Below are 13,749 nucleotides of genomic sequence, written 5' to 3'. Positions count from 1 at the left end.
AAAATGACGGAAACGTGTTGAACCGTTAAGTCTGATCTTAAGCTGTACGTGACATCATAAAATTGTGTAATGATTTGTTAGTATTTACATAAATTACATAAACTCTGTGTTCCTAATGTTTTCTCCAATAGGGCTTACCCTCTTGAGGTGGTCATAACTGTGCTCATGATAGAACTAACGGTTTTATCACAGCATTTCTTGGTCTATGTTACGGCCACGATATCTTTTGTTGGTTTTAAACATTGACTAACAGTTTCGTATATTTATTTACAAAAAAAATCCGACAACAGCCGCAAATGCAAGTTTTATTGAAATGGTAAATTAGAAGTGAAAAAACCAATTCATGACTACTTGCAACTCTTTAATTGTAGATGTTTATAGCAGAAGTTATATGATAGTGTTTTGGAATAACAAAGGTGCAAAGTAAAAAAACTACCACATAAAACTAATATAGAACAACTGGCTTTATAAAACCGGTATAAAACCAGGATAAAACATGAATAAACCTTCAAGGCATGCTGATTGTTACTTGGGATAGTAATACTCGCTCATTTTCCCAGTCAACACACAATCGTATATGATGTTCGATAGGGTGCAAAAGTGGAGGCGATATACGCATACTTTAGACGCGGTTAAATGAAAGTATATGGCATATCGTCAATTTTCATCCGATTTTTTTTGAAGTCGCCCTCAATCGATCATAAATTGGTGAAAGTTTCCCGAATAAAAAATATTATTCAAAAACAAAACAATGTATTGTAACAGTACTATTAAAAATGATATGAAAACAATATCAGGTATTGTAAAAATTACAATACACTTACCATAATATATTTTGTTTCAAACCATTTACTGTATGGTATATGAGCTTTTTACAATATCCTATACGGGTTGTTAAGTATCGTAACAATATAAAAAAAGTTTTTTCTCCATACATTTTTTTTCCAAAAACAATAAGATGTATTGTTAAAGTATTGTTCTTAAATTTAGGTGAAATATGAAAATCACCATACATTTAATTGTTCTCAAATAGTACCAGAACAATACAGTGTATTGTTTTTGTTCCGTTCATAATAGTATAGTTTCCCCCAATGTACAATACAATAAATTGTAAAGGAATGGTTTTCTATCAACTATTCTACTGTTCTACAATATGCATACCATACAGTTAAATGGTATTGTGATATTTTTCATACAATAAGAATAACTCAGATATTTTGTCCAGAAAAATCATTATTTATTTTCGGAATCTTTGCGAGTTTAAAATTAGCCAAATGAGTACCTTGGCTTATACATTGGCTCATAAGCCATTCAGCAAAAAACAAATTCAACGCTTATTTAAACAGAACAAGTTTGCAATAAAAATCAAATTGAAACTTAACGTTACGTTATGTTATATAAAACCGCCCTAGTAATGGGCATAGACAAGTCCATCATTTCGAATGGGCTTCCTGGCCCACATCTCGACTGGCACTGCGAGCCTCTGCGTACTTATTTGCCTTGTTTAGGTTCGCAATCTTTTCAGCAATTCCTTTGTTTATTACGGTTGAATGAGCCAACGTGTTGATCAAAGATAGATTATTGGCGCCAACCCGTGCGGCGACTCGTTGTTGCACTTTTTCTGTGGACAAAAATTTCATTCTGGTAATTGCTTGAATTTTAAAATTATTTCCGAAACTCTCGATACATACCGTGGATGAATGTTAGTTTTTTCGGTGATATGCCTGGTCGTGGTTTTGAGTTCTTGAACCGACGAGTTGCAGTCCCTGTTACGGACATTTCTCGTAATCTTTGGGCACCGTAGAAAAATATCGCAAGATTTTGCCCGAAGGTAACGTCGGATTTGGAGGCCATATTAATTTCTTCGATTTGACTTTCAGTCATGTCGATTTCATCATTCGTTGTGAAAGTCTGTTGAAAGAATTAAAGGAAAAAATATTAAAAAAATAACTGAATAAAAGAAGTAAACAAAATACCATTGGCAATTGAATGAACTATATCACTTACATGTTTAGCATTTGGATCCAATTGCGCTTTTTTCGCCTCTACATTGGCGAAAACCAACAAATCTTTCAGTTCTGCTATTTTAAGCAGCTGTTTCTGGTTCTTCTCCTTCTGTTTCTTCAATGCCTCACACTTTTCACGGTATTTCCTCATAAGTGCTAGATACTTTTTGCGGTACTTTCCGCCTTCCTGTTGATGCTTGGAGCCTTCTTTGCGTTTGTTCGAAACCGAACTTACCTCTGCTTCATTCCCTGTAGCAGCCGATTCAACAGAGAAGGTTGGAATAATTCGAGCATCAGGGACAGCACCAGCTTTCGATGTTCCAGGTTCTGGGACAGTATCAGCTTTAGGTGTTCCAGGTCGTGGCGGTCGCCACTCTTCTAGGCTCCAGACATCCGGAACATGTGGGAGAGCTTCTCTGTCTGCATCGGGGTCTGCATTGTGTCGCATCTGCGTCGATTCTTCAATGGGATTGCTGACATCATGGGTGAGGAGTGCAATCTCTCTCGCAATCTCCGCCACCAGACCTCTGCGCTGAGATGGCACCTTTTTTGTAGCAACGATAGTAGGTTGGCTGCTTTCAACGACATCGTTGTCATCTACATCTTCTATATCATCATAAGAACAATGAGCCGTATCTGTTGTACCTTGGGCGGCCTTTGCTTGTGTATCAAACTGCATATCTTCGGAATCGTCGGACGGAAGATCATCCACTTCATAAAACGCTCGCTTCTGTGACAGCCTGCGTAGCGGATCATCAGGGGCCTCAACAGTGAGATGTTTAACTTCATCGATCAAACCTTGGATGTTCGTTTGAGTCTGTTGCCGGAACGACGATTCCTTTAAACTCAAATCCAGCGGATCAGTATTCATAAATCGATCTTGTTCTTCTGACAGTCTGATCGAGTTGGTTGCCACAAAGTTGAGGCCACCGGCCGCATATGCCTCTCCATTTATGTCAACCATGGCTGCTTCAAGCTACGGGCAAATAAAGGATTTCATTATAATATTGTTGCCGCGGTTGAAGCCCGAAGGTTCCCCACACCCGACAATCGATTTTTTTTTAAATTATAAAATTAATCCTGAAAGAATCCTGGATGAAATTTCTTAAGGAATCCCAGAAGGAATGTCCGAAGGAATCCCGGTTGTAATTCCTGGAAGAATCCCTGTAGGGATTTCAGGACAAAACCTGTGCGAAATTCCAGGAAGAATCCTGGAAAAAATTCCTCGAGGAATTCTGGAAGGAATCCCGGAGGGAATTCCTATAGCATTCCCGGAAAGAATTCCTGAAAAAATTCCGGAAGGAATTGCTGAAGAAATTTCGGAAGGAATAGGACAAATCGGTGAAGTACTAGATTTGTAGTAATGAGCTGAATTTTAGTATGGTGAGCAGGGATGGGAACACTCACTTGCAACGAGTTACATTCACTTGCTTTTTTTAACTCAGAAGCGTGCAATCAAGAAACAATGTATGGACGACTTTTGCCATGTAATTTCGTCTACAACTTTGCCGAACAGAGTAAGGGTCGCACACGAATCTCAAGGTCGTGACAGAGCTGTGAAAGCGACTCTCCACGAGGTGAGTGTAATTTACATTCACCCCGTGGAAAGTTGCCTTCGCAGCTCCCTCACGACTTCGGTATGCGTGTGCGACCCCTACTCTATTCGGCAAAGTTTTAGACGAAACCACAAGGTAAAAGTCGTCCATACATCGTTTCCTGATTGCACGCCTCTGAGTTGAGAAAACTGCAAGTGAGTGTAACTCTTTCCAAGTGAGTGTTCCCATCCTTGATGGTGAGAAGGTCAATTCTCCGTTTCTGCAATGAAATGGTTCAAAAAGAGTGGGTATTATGATTCCTTGCCTAATTTTGCCTGTTTGAGCAAAACTTTGGGCAACAGTTTTGTTGTTTTCTCTATTTCTTGAAACATGAACAACATAGTTATCCAAAGTTTTGCTCAAACAGCATCAAATTAAACAAGGAATCATAATACCTACGCTTTTTGCACTATTTCATTGCAGAAACAGAAAATTGACCTCACCATACTAAAATTCAGCTCATTACTACAAATCTAGAACTACACCGAACGTGCCCCATTGTAAAAGTAATTCCATCAAGAGTAGACTTCAAAGATGCCTTCTGGTATTCATCCAAGAGCTACTTTCGAGATTCTCCCGTGAATTTCTTCTGGAAAGACTCACAAGAAACTTGTGGACTAATTTTTGGAGAAAGCGGGAGAAAACCCATGAAAAAATCCAGGAGGAACCCTATGAAAGTTTCATGAAGTGCCCGAGAAGGAACTCGTGAAGAGATTGCAGAAGGAAGGACATCCCTTCAAGACATCCCAGAATTGAATTCTGTAGGAATCACATAATCAGTTGGAATTAAAGAGAACGGTTCTTCTTCTTCCCTCACTGGGACTTGGCCTGCATCGCTTCAACTTAGTGTTCTTTGAGCATTTCCACATTTATTGATTGAATTTGTATATTGTGAGGCAAGTACATTATTCCCAGGGAGTCGAGAAAATTTTCCCGACCGGAACGGGAATCGAACCCGCCGTCTCCGGATTGGCGATCCATAGGCCACTAGGCTTACTGGAGACCCTAAAGAGAACGGTATTTATCTAGATTTTCTTTTAACTCACAAAATCAAGTTTTGGAGATTTCTAAGAAATGTCCGTAGGGAAGTCCTTTAGGTATTCACGAGAGACCTATTATAGGAAATTCGAAAAATATCGACGCAGTTTATCCTATTTAGGCATATATAGGTATAGTAGACGTTCGGTCGAAACAAACGGTTACAGTTATCGAAGTTGGTTCGCTAAGTGAAACGTAACATGTTGCAGTTATCGAACGTCTACTGTACGTGAAAACTTGTGCATACACACCAAAATTTTTGAAACGCTTCCAGCACGCCAAAAATCAGCAAAAGAAATTGCTGAATTTCAGCAACATTTTTGCTGAATTTCAGCACAACTTTGCTGGTCAACTGTCAAAATTGCTGGATGGTTCAGCAAGTTGAAAAATAATTGCTGATATTCAGTAATGTGTATTGCTGAATGCAATCAGCACGCCAAAAATCAGCAAAGTTTGCTGATTACCAGCAAAAATATTTTGCAGTGTAGTCTATTTTACGAAACGACAAGTGTTGATATTGATATTAACACTCACGGGCTTGGGCGCAACTTCCTGTCAAATTTTCATTCATGAAATGAGCGATCAGCTGATCCGAAACGTCTCGTGAAATGGCTCATTGAACCGAAAAAAGTTAAATGTTGTTCATTTTTTGGGAGCTTCACCCCTTCCAACTACATTACAAGTTGGCGATGGGGAGGTGGAATAAAGTTCTAGACTTGGTCCAGGATGTTAATAAAAACTTACAGCGTTCTTCAGGTAATGTTGATTGGATGTCTTCGCGCGAGTGCGAATGCCCTTTTCACCGTCATTGGCACATTCCTTGACTCTTTTGGTTTGTCGATTGTTTGCTCCAGCTGAAAATTGGTGTGTAAATTCAATGAATAATCAATAGAAGAAAAACGAGTTTGTCACTCACCAGTTTTGGGGTTTTTGGAGGAAGCGTTTTTCTTTTTCGGTGGCATTTTGTTGAATTTACTCGGAACACACGCTTTTAGTGCACAAAATGTAGCGGCAAAATGGTCGAGCTGCAAGCCAACAGCACGACGAGCAAACAAGAATGGATGAAAATATGGAATAACTTTTAGTAATGTTTTGTTCAACTTGATGCAGACAGAAAATATTTTTTTTATATATTGTTAAATATACTATCAAATTGAATCGGAATTATTCAAGTGTAAGCTTCGCTGAAATTAAAAAAAAAAAAAACTTTTTTAAAAATTTTAGCGCATTTGTAGCCAACAAAAATAAAGAAAATAATTTAAGATCACAAAAAAAAGATTTAAGGAACAAACTCTTTTGGAATGTTACGCTTGTATACCAAAAACATTTTGCACGTGCAAAATATTTTATCAAGTAATAAAGCGCTGAAGGTAGCGCTAAAGGAGAATTTGTGACCAAAAGTATGTTATTATTATTAATATTGTTATTATTTGTAATGTTTTTAACTTTATTATTTATAGAAATCAAAACATTTTTTCCAGAATAGGTTTTATATTACCCGAAGTGTTTAAAAAGAAATGATGTTGTTCGGTTCAAGTGTTTTTTTAGGCGTGTGTGTACTTTGACACTTTCAAAGACGATGAAAATACAAAGAAAGTTTCTTCCTCTCGTGCAAGGCAAGTGAAATCAGTATAATAAATAATGAAGAAAATTCGCAATTCGCGACTAGATACCTTATTCCATGCTAACAAGAACAAGCCTTATGCCCGGCGATATCGCGCGGTAGGAATAAAATACACTTTTTAAAATTAAAGATAGTATTGAAGAATAAATATTGCAATAATAATTTTCAGCCGCCACAAGTTGTAAACAATGAGGAAGGAACCAGCCGGAGACAACCGACGAACCAGCATTACATGGGAGATGAAACACAACCTCGGTCAACTGAGAACGTCAATGGTCCAATAATTCCGATAGAAGAAAAGCGTAATTCTGTGGAACAACAAATGTGTGCTCTAACACTTCAAGATACGCCGAGTTTCGCCGCTCCCGGTGCGCAGGTGCGTTACTTGATTATTCAAATTACATTGTTTTAAGTAAATTGTATATTTGTGAAATGCTTTTTTAGGCTTTTTCGTCATGCTCCTTACAAGGGCGGCCTATCAGAGAAAACACTCCTAACGAAGAAATTGTTACTCAGAATGATGCCACCCTTCCAGTCAACTTATTAGACCCTGAAACCGATTCAGAGTTGTCGAGCGAAGAAGGCGATTCAGATCATGATACTACTACATCGACTAATTCGGAGCATGAGTTTGATGGCCATGCGAAAGGAAAGGTAACATTTTTTTATGGGATTCAGCAATTTATAAGTTCAGTTAATCATCCACATCCTCTGTTTGGTGCGAATAAATGCATTTGCAAATCAAAAAGCATATATCGCGTAAATATGTTGGGGGCTAAGGACAGTAGTCCACAGGGTCAAATATTTGACAAGGAAAGAACTCAAGAAACAACATCAGTTTGACATTAATGAAAATTCGATCGAGTCAAACAAGATGTTTGAGCATTGGTTTCTTTTTGGACAAATATTTGACCCTGTGTACTAACAGCTTAACCAATTCTTACGTTTTACAGTTTTCACAATTTGTCGACCCACGTAAGTCTATGGTATCTATAATGTCTATAGTCCTATCTGGTTCTATCTGTTTGCACAGTACTCAGGAAGTGGAAGTCGTAACCAAAAAGGGTTCGTTCGCATATTACGTAACACTAAGAAAGGAGAGCGCTTGTCTACCGCTGTGTCACTCTCCATCCCAAAATTCCCCATACAAAAGTTGTTACATGGGGCATGGGGGAGAGTAAGGGTCTTAAATTGGGAAATTTTGCATTCCGTAATATGCGAAAGAATGCAAAGTAAAACGTTTACCACATAATGTGGTCCACTACTGTTTGATATTTTTTTCATTTTCTTCAGGTTTTATGTTCATAAATACATTATTTTTCAGGACGACTTCATCAATGAAGGGGACCTGCTGCATCCTCAGCTGAGCATCACCAAGAACGATGTAATGATTATGCTTTTGCACATTTTCATTCGCCATAATCTTACTAACAGCGCACTTGAAGATTTTCTCCGGCTGATTAATGTGATGGTTGGATTCTCGTCGCTCCCAACTACCTACTATTCGTTTACATCGTATTTTGGGACACAGCAGTTTGTGCGTCATTACGTATGTAAAGGCTGTGGTCTGTACATGGATGAAAACAGCGAGGAAATGTGCAACATTTGCGGAAAAAGTGAGAAAACCTTCTTCATCTCATTTGATTTGGCCTCAGCTATCAAGACCGTTATTTTGAGAAATTGGGAACAAATTCAGGAGTACAAATCGTCTTTAGTTGACGGGGAAATCAGCGATATTTTACAAGGGAAAGTAGCTCGTAAGATATACGATGCTTGCAATTCATATAACATATTAATTTCCTTTAACACGGACGGCGTAGCTGCTTTCAACTCCAATATTAAAAAGTCTTTATGGCCAATTTTAGTAACTATTAATAATCTACCACCTGTTTTAAGGTATATACGAAAAAACATCATTGTTGCTGGGCTATGGTTGTCGCATGGAGAGCCTGATTTAGACATATTTATGAAACCATTTTTGGGACAACTGAAAGATTTGGCAGACGAAGGTTTTACTGTATTGAATGACGTATTTTGTAAAGTAATCACAATTTGCTGTTGCGTCGACAGCGTAGCACGCTGCAAACTTCAGCAAATTAAACAATTCAATGGTTATGAGGCATGTAGTTTTTGTTTGCATCCAGGGTATTTAACGGAGAACAATCAAGTGCGCTATAAATATCTCGAATGTCAGAATAGAAACCACCAAGACACTGTAAGAGCGATGGATTTGTGTATGAAACGTGGAGTAACTATAAGTGGAATTAAAGGTGTATCGAGCTTGCTTGTAATTCCTTATTTTGATGTTATTGTCAACTGTCCAGTGGACTATATGCATGCTGTTTTCCTAGGCGTTTGTAAGCAACTCGGTGGACTGTGGTTCGATTATAGCAACAATGAATATTGCATAAAACGCCATATTGAAAAAATAGATAATATCATGTCCTCGATACGCGTATTTCAAGAATGTTCTAGGTCCCCCCGAAAAATAACTGACAGAAAAATGTGGAAAGCTAATGAGTGGCAAAACTGGTTATTGATTTACAGTTCTGTTTGCCTGAGAAATATTTTGCCGCAAGCTTATTATGACCACTTTCAGCTGTTGGTAGAAGGAATTCAAAAATTACTGAGTATACATCTCACCGAATATGATATAGCCGAAACCGGAAGACTTCTGAAACGATTTGTTCAGGGTTGTGAAACTCTGTATGGCATTGATGAAATGAAGTATAATGTACATTTGCTACTCCATATTCCAGCATGTGTGAATAATTTTGGTCCATTGTGGGCATTCTCGCTTTTCTGCTTCGAGGATATGAATGGCGTTTTAAAAAAATACATTAAAGGTTCAAATCAACCGATTATTCAAATTGCCAGTCGTTGTAAGTTAGCGCAAGAGCGAGATAATATTAACCTAAGCAAAATAAAAAACCAAGAAGTGCAAGAATTTTGCAAATCACTTTGTGCAGCTAAATTAAAATCAAAATGCCTGAACCCAAATTATAAAATCAGTAATCAATTGAAAAGTACGTTAGGTGATGCAATGCAAGATAATGTGATGGAAGAAAGGAGTCTTTTGAAGTGGAACCGATTTACCTTTAAACCAGGAAAAGTAACATTCGTAACAAATTCTGTGCACAAATCTGATGATGCAACATTTACCATGCAAGTGAAAGACAAAACTGTTTATGGGACCATTACGCGTATTCTCGTTTGTAATTCTGATAACTATTTGATTTACAAACCAATAATAATTCAAAATGAACAAAACCTAGTGATAGGAGAAGAAACGAATAACGAAGTGTTAGTTAAAGTAAACAATTCAATAAGGAAGTGCGTTAGAATTCACGCGAATCAAAAAATGTTTATAAGAATAATTCAGTACGTACCATGGGTTGATTAAACTGTTAGAATAGTTGTAGAAATATATTTTTTGTAAATCCTGACGATAAAATAAATGTTTCGTGATATATTAAAACATTATAAGATCTTGTTCCGTCATACAATCAGATACCTATTTGAAATCATTCAAGGATTATGATAATCGTTTTTCGGGATTTTTAAACTCCTCTCCTTCTTTTGTCATACGCTATTTTCCTATACCTAATGCCCGTACTGTCATACTTTTCTAGACACCCGGTGGGTTGTAATTTATGAACGTTTCGCTTACGAAAACTTGAATAATATTTTCATTTTGTCTCACTATCCGAATTCGTTTTTAAAACAAAAGAAAAACCATAGAACGTATTGTGCCATAATGTTAAATGGTTATTGTATGGTATTTATAATTAAAAGGGATCTTTTTTCGCCATACAACTACATTATAATAAATTGTATCCTATTCATTATATGGTAAGTCAATGGTTTATTCCATATACTGAATGGTTCGTTTTTACCCGGGTTATTACACTCAAATGACCGGAACCATTCCGGAGATATTCCGGATTGTACTGGGGTCAGGGGGTGGGGGAGGGTTTCTGTTTTGCCAAATGGCTAAAAGTGATTATTTCGTGTGCTATTGTGTTTGAGAGGCCCCCGCGGAACCTGTTTCAGGTGTTCCGGAGCGGCCATATCAGTTGCTACATACTTCAGTCACTTGTTTCTGCCCCATTCCCTTGAAATCATAAAGTTTGTTACGTCGCACGGCATATTTTGGTTGCAAATCAGAAATGTCCTCGATGTCACCCCCGTGGAACCTATGCTAGATGTTACGGGGTAACCATATTAGTTGATTGATATACACAGGGCCGGATCTAAGGGGGGGCGGGGGGGCCCGGGCCCCGGGCCCCTACATTTTAGGGGCCCCCACAAAAACCTTTTTTGGTTGCTAACATTAGCTTTATTTTTCATATTGCTCAAGTAGGGGAGACTGAGGAGACTTTATCCCTGGGGAGACTTGTTCCCCCCATATTTTCTCGGAATCAAAAACAGTTTTCTTCTAGCATATTTTTTCCAAAACTACATCTTGTCAGAGGGCAATGTTTTGGTTACAATTGATTTTGATTGTGCATTGCATTATTTTTCAATGGCTGATGGTTTGTTTCCAGTTCTTCAGAAATTTTTTAGGCGATTCCGAAAAATCTCAATAACTTTGTAAAAATTAAACCAAATCGTGTCAAAATTTTACAGCACATAGTGTAAATAAAATACTATCAAACGTATTTATTCAAATAAGGCTGTTATATAAATATTTTAATTAATGCAGCTTGGTATATACAACAGTGACATGGGGAGACTTGATCCCTCGAGGATTACACACACATTGAACATGTGAAAAATAAAATTCAATTTGGAATCCTCTATTTACTCGGAATTCTAGTATATTCAATGATAAAACGTGTCAGATAATTATTATTTTATTACACACCATTGAAAGAGGGATCAAGTCTCCCCATTTTCAAAATACAACATATCCTTAACAATTTAAGGAAATCTTATAATTTCAAATTCACCATATTCATCAAAAATACAAGAAAACTTGAAATGAAAATGAATAGGGAGCTTCTGGAGTTATTTTCCCTTTAAATTAACAATGTGCTCAAAAGGGGATCAATTGTGGCCCATTTTTGAAAAATACATCCTAAGACATGCCTCCATAAAAACACAGTTTTGAAAACTTTAACAATAATTTAAAGTCCTTCTGTTGTGTGTAAACTTGCAATAGATGTTTACGTTCCATTCTGTACGAAAAACGGATCCAGTGTCGGTGCTAAGATAGTCTTCATCAAGTTCCATCAAAACGGCCATAACTGTTGGTTGTCGCTCTTCTCCATAAGCACCAGTCAGCTTTGATATGTAGATTTCATCATTAAGCTCCAGTAAATGCTTGATTCGTAACTTTCCATCTTTGCCAGTTGCTATCTCTGCAACTCACATACGCGTGTAAAGTTTCTCTAAATTCATGCTCATTCTTGTACCGATTTTTCGAACCCTCTAAGCAGTATACTCTCGAATGAGTGTAATCAGTTTCGTACCTTTTAATTCCGCCCTATGTTGCTTATCCTTTGACAGATACGCGTATTTCAACTACCACTTGTAATCTTCCTCAGTGTCAGTTATCCACTCCACATGAGTGGATAACTGACACTGAGGAAGATTACAAGTGGTAGTCGAGATACGCGTATCTGTCAAAGGATAAGCAACATAGGGCGAAATTAAAAGGTACGAAACTGATTACACTTGCTCATTATCATAGAGATCCAGGTCTTCATATGACTTCCGTTTCCAACCACTCTTGCAGCGAATCTTCCACTTTCTAACTTCGTGCCTGGGTCCATAACCTATTGTTAATATGTAGGCAAGCATGGGAAAACTCATTCGCTCACCCGAATGCCGGCGTTGCAAAATAGCAAAAAGAACGTCAGCAACCCAATACTGAGTGAGAGCACGGCGCACTAAGAACGAACGCAACACGAACGGATCACCCCCGACGCCACAGAAGCGAATCAGGAGAGAAACAAATAGAGTGTGAAATTAATTAGCTTGCATCGGTGTATACGAAAAGAACGATCGCTTTCTCAACTACCGAGTGGCATTTAGCAGATTAAATCAAAACGCACTCAGAGATTCAATTCCCAGTACTGAATGCTTACACTGAACGCTAAATGAACGTTCCAAAATGAATGCTCTCGCACCCGACTCAGAACCCTGCTCAGAACGCAAGCATTCGTTCAATCTTGGTTCGTTCGCCATCGACACTCAGATTCGGTAGCGATTCATTCGGCCGTCGTTGTTTGCGTCACCCGGTGCTCGACGATTATGGACTTATCCACCGATGAACCGAATTCATCGCGGTCCGAGAATTTTGACACTAGAGCGGGGCCATTTCCAATTAGAATCGTTCAATTCTAATTGGAAAGACCCCGCTCTAGTGTCAAAATTCTCGGGTCGCGATGAATTCGGTTCATCGGTGGATAAGTCCATAAAGAATGGGCGATGAAAGTACCAGATTGTGCGGGGATGTGAGTGAGGGATACGCAATAAATAATAGTTATTTATGTAACGAGTTGCAAAAAGTTGATTTTTTCAGCACGAGTCGTACATTTATCCAACGAGGCTTGCCGAGTTGGATAAATACGAAGAGTGCTGAAAAAATCGAGATTTGCAACGAGTTCCATACAAAATTTTATGCAATGATTTTTTCATTATACAACTCATTTGAGTTGTATAATGTTCATAATGCAACTAAAATGAGATGCATAATGAACATGATGCAACTATTTTTCATTGTGCAACTCATTTCAGTTGCATAATGAAACGATACGGAAAAGTAGGTCATTATGATACTGAAATAAGTAGTATAAAATAAAAATTATGATACTGAATTGCATAAATGATTTTTTCCCATCCTTGTATGTACACACTAAGATCAGCTCGGTATTTTCCAGGGGTGTAAGCTGACTGTCAACTGGGAACAAATTACGCCTACCCTCAATCATGTTTTAGAACCAGTAAAAAGACGTAACTACCAAACAATAAAAGTTTAATTTTCGATTACAAAACTAAATTTAATTTTAGCATGATGTATGTCAGTATGTGATTTGAACATAAAGATTTATATATTCAGCATATTAGATTGAAAAATTTCATTCCGAAAAAATCAGTGTTCTGTTTTCACCATTATGAAATATTAGCCTCTACTCTCGCTTGTTTTTGTTGTTGCTTTGTTTGAAGAGCGAAAATCGGCTAAAAATTGAAATCTCCCTGGGCGATTATTTTTCTCAAATGAAAGGATAATTCAACACTATGACTCAAGAAATATCGATAATTACCGAAAACACTGATCATAAGCATCTAAATCGAGAGAAAATCACTGATGTTTGTGCTAATGTTGATGTTTATAAAACCATTAAACAAAGGATGTTTACAAATTAGAACCAACAGTAGATGGCGCGCAGGTGGGCATGTTTGGGTGAGCGTAGAGAGTGGGACCTTACCCCCCTGGTATTTTCCCCATCTTTTTACTGAGTTCTCAACAGCAGATTTA

The 13,749-nt window shown here is 37.8% G+C and overlaps 2 protein-coding genes across 3 annotated transcripts; one reads left to right on the top strand and one right to left on the bottom strand.

The window, feature by feature from the left end:
* Positions 1-717: 717 nt before the first annotated feature.
* On the bottom strand, positions 718-6,216 carry LOC134287587 (uncharacterized). The gene is made up of 3 exons (XM_062849659.1): positions 5,556-6,216; positions 5,384-5,493; positions 718-2,982 (listed from the first exon to the last, which is right to left on the bottom strand). Exons 1-3 carry the CDS (start codon positions 5,599-5,601, stop codon positions 1,939-1,941), a joined length of 1,200 nt encoding a protein of 399 aa, XP_062705643.1. The 5' UTR covers positions 5,602-6,216; the 3' UTR covers positions 718-1,938.
* Positions 6,217-6,225: 9 nt separating this feature from the next.
* Positions 6,226-10,158, top strand: LOC134287586 (uncharacterized). 2 transcript variants are annotated; one of them, XM_062849658.1, is made up of 2 exons: positions 6,226-6,639; positions 6,708-10,158. In XM_062849658.1, the coding sequence occupies exon 2, from the start codon at positions 7,651-7,653 to the stop codon at positions 9,664-9,666; it is 2,016 nt and encodes a 671-aa protein (XP_062705642.1). In that variant the 5' UTR covers positions 6,226-6,639; positions 6,708-7,650; the 3' UTR covers positions 9,667-10,158. The 2 variants fall into 2 exon arrangements, with proteins under 2 accessions (XP_062705642.1, XP_062705641.1); XM_062849657.1 differs by having other exon boundaries at positions 6,249-6,361; positions 6,433-10,158.
* Positions 10,159-13,749: the final 3,591 nt, after the last annotated feature.

The sequence above is a fragment of the Aedes albopictus genome, chromosome 2 (assembly GCF_035046485.1).
Source record: "Aedes albopictus strain Foshan chromosome 2, AalbF5, whole genome shotgun sequence".
Taxonomy (NCBI): domain Eukaryota; kingdom Metazoa; phylum Arthropoda; class Insecta; order Diptera; family Culicidae; genus Aedes; species Aedes albopictus.
The sequence above is the reverse complement of the archived record's forward strand: the minus strand, read 5'-3'. Positions and strand labels throughout refer to the sequence as shown.

Excerpts from the sequence above, each read along its gene's own strand:
- LOC134287587 (XM_062849659.1), bottom strand. The coding sequence starts at position 5,601 with ATGCCACCGAAAAAGAAAAACGCTTCCTCCAAAAACCCCAAAACTG. Across the intron at positions 5,494-5,555 it reads CTCCAAAAACCCCAAAACTG|CTGGAGCAAACAATCGACAA; the intron begins GTGAGTGACAAA and ends ACCAATTTTCAG. Across the intron at positions 2,983-5,383 it reads AACATTACCTGAAGAACGCT|CTTGAAGCAGCCATGGTTGA; the intron begins GTAAGTTTTTAT and ends ATTTGCCCGTAG.
- LOC134287586 (XM_062849658.1), top strand. The coding sequence starts at position 7,651 with ATGATTATGCTTTTGCACATTTTCATTCGCCATAATCTTACTAACAGC.